Source organism: Electrophorus electricus, chromosome 10 (genome assembly GCF_041902795.1).
Source record: "Electrophorus electricus isolate QZ-2024a chromosome 10, ASM4190279v1, whole genome shotgun sequence".
Taxonomy (NCBI): domain Eukaryota; kingdom Metazoa; phylum Chordata; class Actinopteri; order Gymnotiformes; family Gymnotidae; genus Electrophorus; species Electrophorus electricus.
The window spans coordinates 32,900,829-32,919,642 of record NC_137506.1 but is presented as its reverse complement, the minus strand read 5'-3'; the positions used below and the strand labels follow the sequence as shown (position 1 = coordinate 32,919,642).

Sequence of the window (18,814 nt, the reverse complement as noted above, 5' to 3'; positions counted from 1 at the left end):
CTCGTAAATCACCTTTCTTCTCGAGTCTGATGCTCAGTTTGAACTTCAGCAGGTCATCTTGACCATGTCTACATGACTAAATGCATTGAGTTGCTGCCACGTGATTGGCCGATTAGATATTTGCATTAACGAGCAGTTGAACAGGTACACAATAAAGCAGCTGGTGAAGGTGCAGGATTACTGATTAATCAGGCACCTCTGGGGTGACTAAACATACTTCATGTGCAGGAACATGAGCTGCATGGACAGTCAGGGGAGACTGCAGCACCTGAGCATTGTAGAGTCCTGAGGTACATCCCCATGTGTCTTAAGGGCCACTGGTTCAAGAGGAGATTACAGGAGTTATGAAGGCTGAGACCAGTGTTTTCTGCTAGCAGGTCTAATCTAGTCAGGGTTTTAAATCTGATGCAGGCGACTATGGGAAGCCATTGAAGGAAACGCATATGAATATGTGTATGAATATTCAGCTTCAGCCTGGTGGCAGGTGCAGGGGGTCTGCTAGGAGCTGTAGAAGCCCAGTCTGGACATCACGGGGGATTGGCCAAGCAGCCGAGTGGCTGCCCTCAAAAGAAACCGTCAAATCCTCCTAATGTTGAGCAACGTTTTTCAAGAATGAGAGCCTTTATGGATGAAGAAAGAGAAACAAAAACAGTTGTGTGTGTCAGTACGAATTCTTTGGCTACAACAGACATCTGGGACAACGTTGATACCTTCTGTTTGTTTAGGGATATGACCAACTGGGGTGGAGAACAGTTTATGAACTTCTGTAACAATAAGAGCTCCTCAACGCGCTGAACGTGACAGTACACACGACACATCACTTGCTGAATACTGACTTTTCCCGAGCAAACCCAACAAAAGTTTGGCTGGGGGGTTTTGTGTTTAATCCTCTAGCACCTGCGAGAACACTCTGGGTACCGAGGCCTTCACAACATCATCATCCATGCTCCAGGCTACAAAACAGATGAACATATCTCTTGGGTTTTCCGGCTTAGCTTACGCTGCAACAGAAGTAACCACAAATAACAGAACGACAGCTGCTCATTCACAACCATGTCCAGGTTTCTTCCATTTTTGTGGGGTAAATTCAGATTTTGAAGTTTCAAAGTAGATGATCAGATCAGTACAGGCAGGGGTTCCATTTTGCTGGGATTCAATTTTAGGTGATGGACAGCCATCCATGATGATGGACTAGGCATTGCGAGTCGAGATATGAATGTCTGAGGGAAGGAAGGAGAGAAGTAGTTGTGTCATCAGCGTAGGAGATGCCTTGAGAAGAGATTACCACTCCTGGAGAACAAGAACGAGATCAGAGAGAAAAGACATCCTCGCACAGATCCTTGTGGATTGGGATCAAAGTTTGAACGATCTGGTAACATGAACGAGGTAATGATGAGGGCAGTTTCTGGAGTGTGCGCTGGTATGAAGACAAATGGCTGTGTGTCCTGGAATCCATTCTAGGTGAGACAGAGGGACAATGTACTATAAACTACAGGAAAATAAGAAAGATACGGTTGGTTGTTGCTGAAGTTGAAAAGGGTCAGAAGTGGGTTTTGCCCAGATGAGTGTAACCATGGAGAGATAACTGTACATGACAACATTTTCAAGCCATTTAAGATGGTCGTAATAAGAGCCTGGAGAACTGTGGAACGGAGAATAGTGCTAAGCTGCTCAGGGGGAGGGATCTGGGGGGGGGGGGGGGGAATGCACACGTTTCTAGTGCCTCATCGTATAAAGTGAAGTTTGACAAGAGGCCACAGAATGAGCCCGACTGTCTCTACATTCTCTCAACTGCTCAGAGTTTCTCTGCAGTTGCTATATGCAGCTCAGACAGTCAGAGAATTATGGGCAGGGGTCAAGACCTAAAGGAGATCAGGAAAAGACGATTCATTAAAGAGAAGAGAGAGAAGGGGGCTAGAAAGGACTCAGATGTGGCATTTAGGGCTGTGGAAGCCAGAGGCAAAGCAGAGATAGGGTGGACGTTGAAATGAGACGGGTGGAGTTCTGTGGAGAGGAGAGGAGACCTGGGAAGGAGTCGTGGAGAGTGTTGCGACAGGCATGGAAAATACTGGTATAGACTTGGTCCAGTTTTATGAGTCAGATAAGAGTTTCAAGTTTGGTTTATTTGTCACATACATAGTCATACACAGTATTACTCGCAGTGAAATGGTTTGAGAGTGCTCTGTCCAAACTGAGGAGAAAAAACAGGGGTGTATAGGGAAATATATATCTATATATATACAAAATATATTAACAATGTATGTACAATATATGTATATGTTTATATACACAATGTACAATGTATATATGGATATGTATATGTATGTACACAATGTACAGTTCCATCTTACAATTGAATATTTACAGTTACATGATGGTGGTGGTCCCCACAGTTTATGTTTCCCTGATTCAGGGCCCGAATGGCCTGTGGGAAGAAGCTCCTCTTCAGTCTCTCTATCTTGGTCTTCAGGGAGGGAAAGCGCTTTTCTGACCTCAACAGAGAGAAGAGTCTATTGTTGGGATGGGTGGGGTCCTTCACAATCCTCCTGGCCTTGGTCTGGCACCGCTTGTAGTAGATGGTCTGCAGGTCTGTGTGAGTGATGCGCTCTGCTGAACGCACTACCCTTTGGAGTGCTTGTCTGTCCTGCTTGGTGCTATTCCCAAACCAGACTGTGAGGTTCCCCGTGAGGATGCTCTCGATAGTGCAGGTGGAGAAGTTCCGCAGTACCTTGGAGGGCAGTCTGAAGTCTCTTAGGCGTCTGAGGTGGTAAAGACGCTGACGAGCCTTCTTTGCCAGGGAGTTGGTGTGGCGGGACCAGGACAGGTCCTGCGAGATGTGAACACCAAGGTACTTGAAATGAACTACTCTCTCCACCGTGGTTCCACTGATCCTCACAGGTTGGTAGTGCTGTTCCTGCTTCTTGCTGCAATCCACCATCAGCTCCTTTGTCTTGCTGACGTTTAGGAGGAGATTATTTTCCTGGCACCAGTTTTCCAGGTGTTTAATCTCCTCCAGGTAGGCCCTCTCATCGTTGTCCGAGATCAGACCCACGACAACGGTGTCGTCAGCAAACTTGACAATGACGCTGGAGCTGGAAGTGGCTGTGCAGTCGTAGGTGTACAGTGAGTAGAGCAGGGGGCTTAGGACACAACCCTGAGGAGCTCCAGTGCTGAGGGTGAGGGTGGATGAGACACAGTTGCCCACCCGTACTGATTGTGGTCTGTCTGTTAGGAAGTTGAAGATCCAGTCACACAGGGATGTATGCAGTCCTAGATCCCCCAACTTAGTAGTGAGTAGGGAGGGGATGATAGTGTTAAATGCTGAACTGTAGTCGACAAATAGCATTTTAACATAATTTCCCCTCCCTTTGTCCAGGTGGGTCAGTGTAGTGTGGAGCAGATGTGCAATTGCATCATCAGTGGAGCGGTTGTGGCGGTATGCAAACTGCAGTGGGTCCATGGAGGCTGGCGGTGAAGATGTGATGAAGTCTCTGGCTAGCTTTTCAAAGCACTTCACGACTGATCTGAGGGCAACAGGGCGGTAGTCGTTGAGGCCGGAGGGTCGAGGTGATGGAAGATCAGGTCCAATGATGACGACAGATGAAGTACGAGGACTCCAACTTGTCTTAAGAGAGAACGGTGCTAGTGTGAGTGAGAGGAGAAACACCACAAGAAAGGATCTTCAAGTCAAGTTCTTCAGTGAAGGTTACAAGATGACCAGTGGGGTGAGAGAAGACGATCATGTGATGTTTATTGTGGAAGAATAAAGCAACAGCGTGAAACTCACTGATGAAACACTGAGCCCAGCGCTGTCTGTGGACAGGAACACACAGCACAGGCAGAAGGCAGAGCAGCTGTTAGTGTAAGTATTAGAAAGTGAAGTCTGTACAAGAGGCGAAACCTCAACCAAGAGGAGGGCGTGGTGGAGGGTAGAGGGGTATGTGTGTGCGCAGAGGCAGGTTAGGGAAGTTAGTGAAATCTCATCCAGGCCTCATTCAGTGTGACAGCTGGAGATGGGGATAAAGGACTCATCTTCATACATAGACCCTCCTCTATTCACTCGCTTGGTGAGAGAGAGAGAGAGAGAGAGAGAGAGAGCACGACACACACACACACACACACACCCAGGAGAAACTCAGACGAGTTTCAACATGTCTGCTGTTCCACACAGCAGTGCAGCAGGACACAAACCAGGAATGTGTGGGTCCAGGGAAGAAATACTCCCAGACGCACAGGTGGGGAAAGTACTTGTGTGGGTGATGGTTAATGGGCAGTGGTGTGTCAGGGGTGAAGGTACTGGACTAGTAATCAGAAGGTTGCCAGTTCAAGTCCCACCACTGCCAGGTTTCCACTGTTGGGCCCCTGAGCAAGACCCTTAACTCTCAATTACTCAAGTTGCGTTCAGTCAGACTTGTAAGTCGCTTTGGATAAAAGTGTCAGATAAATGCTGTAATGGAAGAGGCCTTCCAGATAGCTGAAGCCCTGGTTACCGTGGGTCACTCAACTCTGACTTTTCTGACCTCTGCAATTCTATACGCCTGCCCCTACGCCTCTAGTTTTAAATAGAAAATAAAGATGCAGAATTCTGAAGAGAAGAGCAGGTCTCCTCCAGCACCAGAATGAACCAGGAAATGGTTTGTCCTGGTGCTTTATGTTAACAGTTTGCTATGCTAAGCTAGTCTTTAAAGGTCAGCACAAGGGCAGGTATGTGTTACTTTTATGTCGTGAGTGTTGTATATTGGTGCTGTGGTGCTCGAGGACTCTCTCCCTCTTCATGGGCTTCTGTCTGCACTATTCAGTTTTACTACTGCAATATCATTTGTACATAAGAGTAAACACTCAGTCCCTGAGGTCACGGTCCTTGACATTGAACATACAGGCGCACATGCTTGTTTATCTGTATGTATATATTGAGGTTAAAAGGTTACATACACCTCTGCTCAAGACATTTAAATGACATTTTTCAAACTCCACACATTTCATGTTTTCATACATTTCCTGTGTCAAGTCATGTACTCCATTTCCATAAAACAAAGAGTCTTCTGTTTTATTTATCAAATCAGATTTTAAATGGGTCAAAGGTTTTTATAACCTTAGACGTTGGTGAGGCAGACCGTTTTTTGTTCATTAGTCTGGATAGAACCGGAGGAACTGGTGTTTTGTGGACCACCCTGCTTAAACATGCTTTTTCAGTTCAGTACACGCCTTCTATGGGACTCAGGTCTAGGCTTAGTAATGGCCACTCCAAGAGTTTCACGTCGTCACAACTTTGGCAGAAGGTTCCGGATCACTGTCCTGAGCTCTGCCCAAATTTAGACATCCTGGCTGATGTGGAGCCTCGAGCACATCTACACAATCCTCATTCTACCATGGATGCTGATCCAACAGTTAATGTGCACCAGTCACTGTTCCAACCATGAAGATCCCTCAACCATGATCACACCTGGGGTGGTGGTCTCTGGATTAAAAGTGGTAGTGTTTGGATTAAAAATCTTGTCCACTTTTCCTCCACACATAGTGATGACAGTTAGTGCCTCATCAGACAGGATAACACACTTCCAGAAGTGGAGGCCTTCATCCTGGTGACCACCTGCAAACTTCAGCCTGGTTCCAGCCCAGGTTGAGACTGGACCAAAATTCATCCAACCCGGAGGTTAATTTGTGCTCCTTTGTGAACTGGGACGTGTCTGTGTGCTCCCCAGAGTTTTATATTTGCATACAATTGTTTGTACTAATGTTGATGGTACAGTTGTTTCAAAAATGCTTCAAAGCAGGAACCCTAAACCCTGACCCTAACATTAACCCTAACCTGACCTTAACCTAACTGGTAGAGTACAGGTGTTGATAAAGCTGATTACTGGTAGAGTGGGAGTAGGTGTCGATATATCTGATGACTGCTACTTTAATGGTACAATGACAAGCTCAATCTAGTCAGTTTTGATGTAGCTGAGAGCAGCCCAGTCTAGGTTTGGGAGACACAGGCTGGCGGGCGTGTCGGCAGCTGTGTGACGCGTGTCGGCGGCTGTGTGAAGGTGTATGACGCGTGTTGGCAAACGTGCGATGCGTGTTGGCGGGCATGTGACGCATTGGCAGGCATTGATGTTCAAGTTCAAGTTTGGTTTATTCGTCACATACATAGTCATACACAGTATAACGTGCAGTGAAATGGTGGGCATGTGACGTGTGTTGGCAGGCAGGCGTGTGAGGGTGATGTCACGCAAGCCTCATTTATTAACTCGGCAGTGGGCAAGGTGTCACGTCACACACCTTTCAGCCATCCACGCCATTCACTACTAATGACACACATGCAGTTTGCCTTCTAAACCCACGTACACACACAAAATTTGACATAGATGGCATCTTTTGCTCTCACACACACACACACACACACACACACACACACACACACCTACCTTACCCTATAAACACACTTGGACATGAGATTGTTCATGTTCCCCTTTGCACTATATACTGACCCTGTCAATACTGAATTTAACACATCACTATTCAAAACAGACGTGAGTCACATTTACATGTCAAATATTTTAGAGTGATATTTGTGAGTGAGTGCAAGTGTGTGTACATGTATGTGAGTGTGGGTGTGTCTGAGTGCATGTGTGTGAGTGTGAGTGAGTATGTGAATGTGCATATGTGAGCGAGTGTGATAATGTGTGCGCGTGCAGTGGTCCTGACCTCCACATCCTGGTACTTGTCTTTCAGGTCCAGCAGGCGGTGGTAGGCTCGGATGGCCTCGGCAAACTCGCCCACATCGACACACACGGCAATGAAGTTTTCCCAGATCTGCCAGCGTTCGTAGTTGCACTTGAGTGCCTCCTGCAGGGTGTGGAAGGCTTTCTCCCTGTGGGTGACATGCAGCACAGGGTCAGATGAAGGAGCAGAGTGGAGGAGCTCTGGGTGGAGGAGCCCCAAACGTGTGGGTGAGGTACAGAGATGAAGAGGAACTGCGTTTGGTCTCCAATGCCCACACAAGCGTCACTTCACCAGGCTCACACACACACACACACACACACACACACACACACACACACACACACAGCGACTTTGTTCTGAGCTTTGTTCGACTGACTGAGCAGCAGTAACCAGGTTTTAATAGAAGATTCCCAAGTCTCATCTTAGGGATGAGTGCACAGGGCTGATTGGCTGAGGGACCTGGGAGAGAGAGATTTCCCACAAGTACTCGGCATGTCGCCGCTCCACCAGGGTGTTCGGAAGACCCTGCCTGCTCAGTAAAGTACTCAGAGGTGAGAGGCGGTCTCGTCGCCGTTTACCTAGCGTACACATCAATGGGGCTCAGTCAAACAGAGACCAGAGATGCAGCTTTACAATTACACCTGCCCAGAGGTCAGGACACAGCAAGCCTGAGATGACAAGCCACGGAGGATCATCAGATAAACACCTGCGTGTGTGTGCGTGCTGAAATGTTGTAATGTGCTTTCTGAGGAGTGAAACGTGTCCACTTTGACTTACTTCTTCCTGAGTTTGATGTAGGCTGTGGACAGGTTGTTCCAGGCCTCAGAGTTCTGAAAGAAAAAAGAACAACTTGTGTAAAGCAAAATCTCCTTACCAATACATTTCTCAATGGTTTTAGTTTCCTTTTTTTTGTTCGCAAATATTCACCCCATGAATGGATCAGTAGTCAGAGGGCAGAGCATGCTACAAACAACCCACCAGACCAGGAGAAAGGTCCAGAAAGGTCCAGGAAGGATGTATGGATGGCACCAGCCAGGGGTCAACCTCTCCACACCCCTCCTGCTTCCCCCAAAAAAGATTTTCCAATGTACATGCCCTCTGAGGTTTTGGTTTATGGGTATTCAACAGTTGTTCATTTTTGGGGTTTTTTCTAAAAAGCTGCTATTTTTAATGCATGAAAGGTTCTAATGTAATTCACTTAATGAATCTTCTAATTGTTATTACAGGTGGGCAGAGGCCTGTGTCCTCCTGGACTAACAGGAGAATTAGAGTGAAGAAGGAAAGAAGTGGAGGAATGAGACATAAAACAGTATAAAAGTATGAATATTAAAACACATTAATTCACTCTGTATACCATTGTCAGGTAACAAACAGGGACCATGTGACCAGCAGGGGTGTGGTGGTCACATGACCCCTCACTGCCAGAGTGGACTGCTGACAGAACACAACAAAATTAATGTTTTCAAATGACGGCGTGCTAGTCGCTCATGTGACTCACGTCTGGTTCCAGCCCCACACACCTCTGGAAGGATTTAGCTGCTCCATCGTAATTCTCCAACGCAAAATACGCACAACCTAGAGAGAACCACACCCCCAACTAGAGAGAGAGAGAGAGAGAGATGAATACACAACTTGGGTGAAGAAAACCAAATGTTACCATGACATTGTGGACTGAAAAGGGCAGCTGGTGTTAATAAAACTGACAAAGATGTGTGACGATGTTTTCTTATTTTCATTTGAGAGTGACAAAGCAAACAAGAGGGACTCTCTCCAGGAAATTGAGCAGGAAGCTCTGGGACTCGCGCGCCACCATCACTGGGACTCGCGCGCCACCATCACTGGGACTCGCGCGCCACTGTCTCCATCTCTCCTTTACGATCTCTCCCTCCTTCACTTCCATCTCATCGTCATTCACTCATCTCACTTCCTAAGCTCACTTTTATCTCGTACTGTGCGTGTGTGAGAGTATACATACGTGTGTGTATATATGTGCGTGTGTATATATGTGCGTGTGTGTGCGTTTGTATATGTGTGTGTGCGTATATGCGCGTGTGTGTGTGTGTGGGTCACCATGGTCTCAGTCTCACGCTACATTATAGTTCAATCCGGAGGAAAGAAAAACAAAAGGAAATGACTCACTCCTCTGCCAACCCAGAACACTCCCTCGCTCGCTCCCTCCCTCCACTACTCCGCCTGTCCCTTCTTTCTAACTGTTATCCTCCTCTCTTAAGCCATCTGCTGTGCACAGGGTCAGCTGCTTTGGTCTGATTCTGTATTTCAGGAGTGAGGAGCTCTGTATCACTGTTGTGGTTTAGGGTGCGTGTGTCTGTGTGTGTGTTTGTGCACACATGTGTGAGTGTGTGTTTATGCGTGTCTGCATGTGTCACGCTTGTGAAAGCACATGTTTGTATATATCCATCAACAAGTTTATGTTTAGGTGGGTGGATATGAGCTCATAAAAATATCCCCATCCGTGTGTGTGTGCGCATGCGCGTGAGACAGACCTGCATGGCGTTGATGCGTAATGAGCGCTCAAAACACTCCACACACTGCTGGAAGTCTTTGTTGCGGAGGTGGTGCAAGGCGCGGGAGCGCTGGGCGCGGGCACTGCGCTGTCCAGACAGCTCCCAGGCCTGGTCGTAGTACTGAGGGTCCTTCACTACATCTCCCAGCAGGCAGTAGAGGGACGGAGTCGCCTTCTTCTCCAGCTCACGTCTCAGGATCTCCTCTGCCTAAAAGGTATGGAGGGAAAAAAAGGGGGGGGGGGGGGGGTAGAGAGAGAGAGAGAGAGAGAGAGAGAGAAAAAAAAGCATTGAAATAACATATAGCCGTGGGTTACCATCATAGTGAAGTTGTTAAGCAGGCTGACACCTCCACTGAGATTCAAACCCGTTCAGGTTCTGCCACACACTCACTCCCTTGGCTGTGTGTTCCAGCATCAGTAAGCACGAGGCTCAGCTTCCCTCACACTAAACCCAGTGGTGTCAGACGTGACCCAAGCTTAGACGTGATCATCTCCCTGCTTAGCTGTGCTGACCCTTCAGCAAAGATCTTTAATTAAGTCACTCACATTTGGTACTCCACTAGTAATCAGAAAGTTGCCAGTTCAAGTCCACCACTGCCAGGTTTCCCCTGAACAAGACCCTTAACCCTCAATTACTCAAGTTGTACTCTTACATAACTGTAAGTCGCTTTGGATAAAAGAGTCAGCTAAACGCCGTAAATGTATGTAGCATGTTACAGGGTGTGCGTTGTATGTAGCCCTGTAACACTGTGTTGTATGTAGCATGTTACAGGGTGTGTATTGTATGTAGCGTGTTAATGTGGTACAGTGTCTGATGTAGCGCGTGTCTGATGTAGTGTGTTACAGGGTGTGTGTTGTCATCTTGGGGACAAGTCATCCTGGAACGTCGTCGCAGGGACAAGTCATCCTGGAACGTCGTCGCAGGGACAAGTCATCCTGTATCATCGTTTCGGGGGTCAGTCATCCTGTAACATCCATGCCAGGTGTCATTTACATGGCTGAGTACCAAACCCCCTTCCTGACTGTTATTACACCATGGAATTCTCATCTGACTTGTAGAGCAAGAAATGTCTACTGGAGACTTTTTCCTCCCAAAACTGCGATCGAAACTTCAGAAGATTTAAAAGTCGTGTTAGCTCGTTTTCACATGGCTGAAAAGAGTAAACATATGCAAAGGAAAAAAGCATTTACCAATGTCAAATTAGTAGTTAAAATGCTCTAAAAACTCAGAGCTGCTATCTGTGCAGAAATGAGGGCGTCAGGTCACAAAAACACTCAAACAGCATCTCCCTGCCAATAGCACCACGGTACCCAGCAGGGATCACCAGTGTGGTCCAGTCATACGTTTGACCAATCTGGATCAAACAGCCTCTCCCACCCTCAGGTGTGGTGACGTACAGGTGTGTGTGTCCTCCACAGAGGTGGTGATCTGTTTTAGCTCTGACCGGTTAGGGTTAGTGTAGTGTTAGGGTTATTGTGAGGGTCAGGATTAGGGTCAGGGTTAGCTGAGATCTATAGCACATCATAGATTGACATCAGACCAAACTGAACAAAACCTCTGTTGGAATCTCCTGATCTTTTGGTTGTGTCCAGGCTACTTTATTCATTGTTACGGACACGCGGACACACACACACCCCAACCCACCCCCACCCACCCCAGCACAGCTGGACCAGACGCCTCACACACATACACAGACACACCTACAGTAAATATTTTCAGTTCGTTTTCTTGGACTGAGCACAAATACAAACATGGTGGGTAGAGAGAGAGAGAGAGAGACACACACAGAGTCCAGTGCGGCTAAACCAGACTCCGCCCCCCGTGCATTCCATTTCTCAGAGTTCATTCATCTTTGCATTCAGAAAGTGAGAGGAACAAGAGGAAGCGAAAAAGCCAGACAGAGAGACGGGAGGACAGAGAGAGGGGAGGACAGAGAGAGGGGAGGACAGAGAGAGGGGAGGGAGGGTGTCTCCTCCATGCCACAGGGTAGTGGTGGACGTGTCTGTGTTCATACATATCAAAATTAATTTTATAGCACTTTTTACAACAGATGTCACAAAGAAGCTTTACAAATGTCCAAGTCCCTGTTCATATCTGCAGTGTTGTTCACATGGAGAGAAACATCTCAGAACCGTCTCGGATCATCAGCCTGGACGTCTCTGGTCAGACTGAAGGACAGAGAGCTCCTGTAATGTGAGAAGAGTACAGGAGCAGTGTGTGTGCGCGCACGCATGTGTGTGTGTCTGTGCGCATGTGTGTGCGTGTTCACACGGTAGCCAGTTTGTCTGTGCACGAGTTTATATTTCAGTGAGACTGTTGTCATCAGGTTTGAGACAGACACACAAACTGTTGCCAGGTGGGTGGAGCCAGGTGGGTGTGTCCATCACTGCCACAGTGGTGATTGTAACTGAGCTACTGTCAAGATTCTTAGTGCATGTTTGAATGTACACGCACGCACAACAGTGCAGAATGAGGTCAGCCCTCTGATGTCAGTGTTGCATTACATCACACTAAATGCCTCAGAGGTGCCTCAACTCCCAGGGTCACATGATGTCACACAGAGCAAAATGTCCATCAACCCCACGTAAGTATGGCCGTATGCGGTTGTGGGTGTGTATGTATGTGTGAGAGTGTGTGTGTATATATGTGTGTGTGCGCACGAGAGTGTGTGCGAGAGTGTGTGTATGTGTGTGTACATGCGAGTGTCTGTGTGTGCGCAAGTGTGTGTGAATATGTGTGTGTGCGCGTGTGTGCGCGCGCGCGCGCGCGAGTGTGTATATATATATATATATGTGTGTGTGCGTGAGTGTGTGTGCGCGCGAGAGTGTGTGTGTGTGTATATATGTGTGTTGCCGCGCGCGAGAGTGTGTGTGTGTATATATGTGTGTGCGCGCGCGTGCGAGAGTGTGTGTGTGTATATATGTGTGTGTGCGCACGCGCGAGTGTGTGTGTGTGTATATATGTGTGTGCGCGCGCGCGAGAGTGTGTGTGTGTATATATGTGTGTGTGCGCGCGCGCGAGAGTTTGTGTGTATATATGTGTGTGCGCGCACGCGAGAGTGTGTGTGTGTGTATATATATGTGTGTGCGCACGCGCGTGAGAGTGTGTGTGTGTGTATATATGTGTGTGTGCGCGCGCGCGAGAGTGTGTGTGTATATATGTGTGTGTGTGAGCGCGCGCGCGAGAGTGTGTGTGTGTATATATGTGTGTGTGCGCGCGTGCGAGAGTGTGTGTGTGTATATATGTGTGTGTGCGCGCGTGCGAGAGTGTGTGTGTGTGTATATGTGTGTGTGCGCGCGTGCGAGAGTGTGTGTGTGTGTGTGTATATATGTGTGTGTGCGCGCGTGAGAGTGTGTGTGTGTATATATGTGTGTGCGCGCGCGAGAGTGTGTGTGTGTATATATGTGTGTGTGCGCGCGCGCGAGAGTGTGTGTGTGTATATATGTGTGTGTGCGCGCGAGAGTGTGTGTATATATATATGTGTGTGTATATATGTGTGTGCACACGCGCACGAGAGTGTGTGTGTATATATGTGTGTGTGCGCGTGCGCGAGAGTGTGTGTGTGTATATATGTGTGTGTGCGCGCGTGCGAGAGTGTGTGTGTGTATATATGTGTGCGCGCGCGCGAGAGTGTGTGTGTGTATATATGTGTGTGTGCGCGCGAGAGTGTGTGTATATATATATATGTGTGTGTATATATGTGTGTGCGCGCGCGCACGAGAGTGTGTGTGTATATATGTGTGTGTGCGCGCGCGCGAGAGTGTGTGTGTGTATATATGTGTGTGTGTGTGCGCGCGCGAGAGTGTGTGTGTATATATATGTGTGTGTATATATGTGTGCGCGCGCGCGCGCACGAGAGTGTGTGTATATATATGTGTGTGTGCGCGCGCGCGCGAGAGTGTGTGTGTGTATATATGTGTGTGTGTGTGCGCGCGCGAGAGTGTGTGTGTATATATATGTGTGTGTATATATGTGTGCGCGCGCGCGAGAGAGTGTGTGTGTATATATGTGTGTGTGCGCGCGCGAGAGTGTGTGTGTATATATATGTGTGTGTGTGTGCGCGCGAGAGTGTGTGTGTATATATGTGTGTGTGTGAGCGCGCGCGCGAGAGTGTGTGTGTGTATATGTGTGTGTGTGAGCGCGCGCGCGCGAGAGTGTGTGTGTGTATATATGTGTATGTGTGCGCGTGCGAGAGTGTGTGTGTGTATATATGTGTGTGTGCGCGCGTGCGAGAGTGTGTGTGTGTGTGTGTGTGTGTGTATATATGTGTGTGTGCGCGCGAGAGTGTGTGTGTGTATATATGTGTGTGCGCGCGCGAGAGTGTGTGTGTGTATATATGTGTGCGCGTGTATATATGTGTGTGTGTGCGCGCGCGAGAGTGTGTGTGTGTATATATGTGTGTGTGTGCGCGCGCGCGAGAGTGTGTGTGTGTATATATGTGTGTGTGTGCGCGCGCGCGAGAGTGTGTGTGTGTATATATGTGTGTGTGTGCGCGCGCGCGAGAGTGTGTGTGTGTATATATATGTGTGTGTGCGCGCGAGAGTGTGTGTATATATATATGTGTGTGTATATATGTGTGTGTGCGCGCGCGCACGAGAGTGTGTGTGTATATATGTGTGTGTGCGCGCGCGAGAGTGTGTGTGTGTATATATGTGTGTGTGTGTGCGCGCGCGCGAGAGTGTGTGTGTGTGAGCGCGCGCGCGAGAGTGTGTGTGTGTATATATGTGTGTGTGTGCGCGTGCGAGAGTGTGTGTGTGTATATATGTGTGTGTGTGCGCGTGCGAGTGTGTGTATATATGTGTGTGTGTGCGCGTGCGAGAGTGTGTGTGTGTGTATATATGTGTGTGTGCGCGCGTGCGAGAGTGTGTGTGTGTGTGTGTGTGTGTATATGTGTGTGTGCGCGCGCGAGAGTGTGTGTGTGTATATATGTGTGTGTGTGTGCGCGCGCGAGAGTGTGTGTGTGTATATATGTGTGTGTGTGCGCGCGCGAGAGTGTGTGTGTGTATATATGTGTGTGTGTGCGCGCGCGAGAGTGTGTGTATATATATGTGTGTGTGCGCGCGCGCGAGTGTGTGTGTATATATGTGTGTGTGCGCGCGAGAGTGTGTGTATATATATATATATATATATGTGTGTGTATATATGTGTGTGTGCGCGCGCGCACGAGAGTGTGTGTGTATATATGTGTTTGTGCGTGTGCGAGAGTGTGTGTGTATATATATGTGTGTGTGTATATATGTGTGTGCGCGCACGCGAGAGTGTGTATATATATATGTGTGTGCATATATGTGTGTGCGCGCGCGCGAGTGTGTGTGTATATATGTGTGTGCATATATGTGTGTGTGCGCGCGCGCGAGAGTGTGTGTGTATATGTGTGTGTGCGCGCGCGCGAGAGTGTGTGTGTATATGTGTGTGCGCGCGCGAGAGTGTGTGTATATATGTGTGTGCGCGCGCGCGAGAGTGTGTGTGTGTATATATGTGTGTGCGCGAGAGTGTGTGTGTGCATATATGTGTGTGCGCACGCGCGCGAGAGTGTGTGTGTATATATGTGTGTGTGCGCGCGCGCGCGCGAGAGTGTGTGTATATATGTTTGTGCGTGCGCGCGAGAGTGTGTGTGTATATATATGTGTGTGCGCGCGCGCGCGAGCGAGAGTGTGTGTGTGTATATATGTGTGTGCGCGCGCGCGCGAGAGTGTGTGTGTGTATATGTGTGTGTGCGCGCGCGAGAGTGTGTGTGTGTATATATGTGTGTGTGCGCGCGCACGCGAGTGTGTGTGTGTATATATGTGTGTGCGCGCGCACGCGAGTGTGTGTGTATATATGTGTGTGTGCGCGCGCGCGAGAGTGTGTGTGTGTATATGTGTGTGTGTGCGCGCGCGCGCGAGAGTGTGTGTGTATATATGTGTGTGTGTGCGCGCGTGCGAGAGTGTGTGTGTGTATATGTGTGTGCGTGCGCGCGCGCGCGAGAGTGTGTGTGTATATATGTGTGTGCGTGCGCGCGCGAGAGTGTGTGTGTGTGTGTGTGTGTGTATATATATATATGTGTGTGTGCGCGCGAGAGTGTGTGTGTGTATATATGTGTGTGTGTGCGCGCGCGAGAGTGTGTGTGTGTATATATGTGTGTGTGCGCGCGCGCGAGAGTGTGTGTGTGTATGTGTGTGTGTGTACCTTGCCGTGCTGGCCTATCCTCTCCAGACAGACGACAGCATCCTCCCAGAGTTCCAGTCTTTCATAGATCAGCAAAGCAGAGCTAGTCAAACCCAGATCTGTTAGCAGAGTGGCTAACTGTCTCTGGAGAGAGAGGAACCAACATGTACAGCTCAACAAAGATCTGTATACATTTATAAACAACACCAAACAACAAAATAACTAGAGGACGTGTGTTTGAAAAGGGCCTCTCATAACAGACTTCACTTAAATCCATTCATTCACAACAATTCTCTCTCTCACACACAAACCCTTAATTTGCATTTAAATCTTGTCATCAGACAGATGTCTTATCCAGACCAAATTACCAGAACAGTCACAGAGAAAAAACCTTGCTGACTGAATACACGTGCAAGTTTGCTCCAAAGTCCCCAACGAGACAACGTGGCCTCCGCACAATGCCACACTTCTGCTGATGTTTCCACATTATATCTCATTACATCTCATCTTTATCCCAGCAGTGACTCTCACTAGTCTGGGTCACCTTCAGAAATATCATGTGTTTGTGTGTAAACTGCTAAAAGCCAACTCCACGACCTCCCTGTGACCCCAGCATCCTCCTGACCCTGTATGGAACATTACGTCCCACAAGCATTATGGGTACCCGCAAATCCATAAATTTAGTCACTGGCGTCACAATCTGAGATCACGCAAGAGGGGAGATGTAGGAGTGTGATAGAAATAGAGTGAGAGCGAGAGGGAGAGAGAAAGAGAGAGAGAGGGAAAAAGGAAGGGAGAGAGAGAGAGAGAGAGGGATGTGTGTCTCATTTGCGTATCAGATTAGCCCCCCCCACAGCCTGGTCCCTGTACAATGGCAGATGCTAATGCAACATTTCTTCACATTTATAGCAGACAGATTCATTCTGTAAGCAAGTCCAGTGATTTCTGAATTCTCTTCCCATCTCTGAAAGATTTCTGCCCTCCACACACACACACACACACACACACACACACACACACACACACACACACACACGCGCGCGCCTGCGGCTGCTCTAGGCTCTTCAATTCCAGCTTTATTGCTGTTCCTCCTTATTACAATGTCACGTGCTCGTCTGCTCTCTGCATCCCTCCCTCCCTCTGCCTTCATCTCTCCATCTTTCCATCTCCTCCTCACCATCTCTTGATGTTTTTCCCCCCTTTTTCAGTTTTGCTCCTTTTCTCCAACCCTGCCAAGTCTTTTAGCAGCTTGCTTCTCTGTCTCCTTCTCTGTTCTGACTGGGAGCGAGGTGACCCAGACTGAGGGTCCAGTACCTGTATGCTCCAGTGTGGTGGTGCCTGGCAGCTGTAGAAGATCTTCAGTCTCTCCTGTACTGGACACGTCTTCTCACTGAAGAAGTCCACCAGCGTCTGGAAGACATACATACGCAGGAGATGAGGGTTTAAACATGAAATCACTTACAAAACACACACAAAGTCAGGCCATAGGTGATGGAGAGAGTGGAAGAGAGGGACAGAGAGGACGTGGGGGGAAGGATGGAGGCGGATGAGAGTACAGCTGGAATTATTTGTCCCTGAGACCAATGATGATGAGACAATGACGGGAAATGAGGCAACAGAGAAACATCAAGATTTTCTTTTTTTAAATATGAATTTGAAAAGTAAAGAAGTGACATGTGACGAACCCAAACAAAGGCTTCATGTCTGACGTGTTACCATGGAGACTCTGAAATAAGACCCCTGCAGGGCTACACCCACTCACACACCAGCACACACACACACACTGGCAGTTCACCCAAAACGTTTCAGATTATGACAATATCTAGTAACCAAGGGCGCTCAGTCATGCGTATCCTACTGACGCCTCATCACTGCTGCGTTTTCCTGGTAAATGCAGACAGCCTCATTACAAGAGGATCAGCGTCGATTACAAAAGAAAGCCACAGGGCACAGGAAAAAACACACACCAGACATAAGCACGCACGCACACACACGGTGCATGTCAACAACCTTTTATTTGAAGGTCAGCCTCAATTGTTTATGTTTTTTTCCACTAGTCCTATATTTGCACACCCATAGATACTATAAATACTACAACATCCACTATTCATAATTATCAGATTTCACACACATATGTATATTCTAATCTGCTGTAGCTCACCATAATGGAAATTCTGTGGCATTTCTGCAGGACATAATCTGGATGATGCGATACTATCTGAGTCTGATGTGTGTTGGACCAGGAGGAGTTTAACATATTATAAAGCTGTCTGAACATGCCAGGAAAGGAAAACATTTTGACTGATCACATGGACATGAGGACGTGCTGAACCCATCCTGACGGGACAGTCCTGAGACGGATGACCAGGCGATCTGCCCGTCAACACTGCGCACGTCCCGTGCATGCTCCAGTTGCATGCATGAGATACACGAGTGTTTGTTTCCCGATCAGGCGCCACGTGGCCACCTGAGCTGAATCAAGACCAGAGGCACTTGCGTATGGGATCTCCACCAGAACGATGCGGAAAGCCATAATGCCGACGGCAACGTTCCAGTCAACCTTGGCAGACAGGGAGATATAAATCAACATTCCATCTGTCAGACTTGCAGCGACACACACTCACATCTGTGATTACATCACAGCAGGGAAAAAAGTGGCCGAAATGCGTCCGATCCTCCCGAATTCCATACCGTCATACCGGCACTGATCCAGAACGTTCCTGTAACCGACGGAAACACCAGCACTACAGAACTGTGAAAATGACATTCATAAAATGAAACACGCATTCAGTTTTCCACTGCAATGATGCTAACCCTACCCTCATAGCACATTGCTCGGGGGGGGGTTGTTCCAACTTAAGTAGAAGCTCCAAAACAAACTTGTGAGGAAATGAAATTTCCAAATGACGAAGGGAAAAAAGGAACCTCAGACCTCACCCGCAACACACACACACACACACACACACACACACACACACGCCAATGTATAATAATAATAATAATAATAATAGAATACAACAGAGAATTACTAACTCATTACAAATTACAACCTGGGAATAAAACTCATTACAAATGAAACAGCTGGTAGTCATGCCAACAGGACACTTAAGTAAGATCGACTGAGTTCGCATGTTCACTAATGTGTTTAGTGACGCATGTTAACACGTCTAGCAGTAGCATGCCAAAAACACCAAGAATTGCCCTTAATAGGTGACAAAGGTCATATTTCAGCATAATTGATTTTGATGAACAGACACACAGGTCCTTTAATCCCCATTAATGGGCAACACATGCATGAAGAAGCATAGCCAGTGTTATCTGTGCAGATGAGACTTGCCCTCCTACTCCCACTGAATTAGTCGAAGGCTAAAGGGAATGTGTGTGGAAGCGTTGGGGGGGGTCAGTCAGGCTTGGGATTACGTCCCGGCATT

At 47.9% G+C, this 18,814-nt stretch overlaps 1 protein-coding gene across 6 annotated transcripts in view; it reads right to left on the bottom strand.

Moving 5' to 3' along the window:
• Positions 1–18,814, bottom strand: part of ttc27 (tetratricopeptide repeat domain 27) — a 55,690-nt gene that overhangs the window by 9,834 nt on the left and 27,042 nt on the right. For 5 of the 6 annotated variants that reach the window (XM_081721361.1, XM_081721357.1, XM_081721362.1 and 2 more), the window contains 7 exons: positions 16,698–16,793; positions 15,405–15,527; positions 9,216–9,443; positions 8,210–8,308; positions 7,690–7,770; positions 7,489–7,541; positions 6,694–6,859 (listed from right to left, as the gene is read on the bottom strand). In XM_081721361.1, coding sequence (XP_081577487.1) covers positions 6,694–6,859; positions 7,489–7,541; positions 7,690–7,770; positions 8,210–8,308; positions 9,216–9,443; positions 15,405–15,527; positions 16,698–16,793 — 846 coding nt within the window. The remainder of the gene's footprint in view (positions 1–6,693; positions 6,860–7,488; positions 7,542–7,689; positions 7,771–8,209; positions 8,309–9,215; positions 9,444–15,404; positions 15,528–16,697; positions 16,794–18,814) is intronic. The other variant, XM_035532763.2, reaches the window with a different exon arrangement.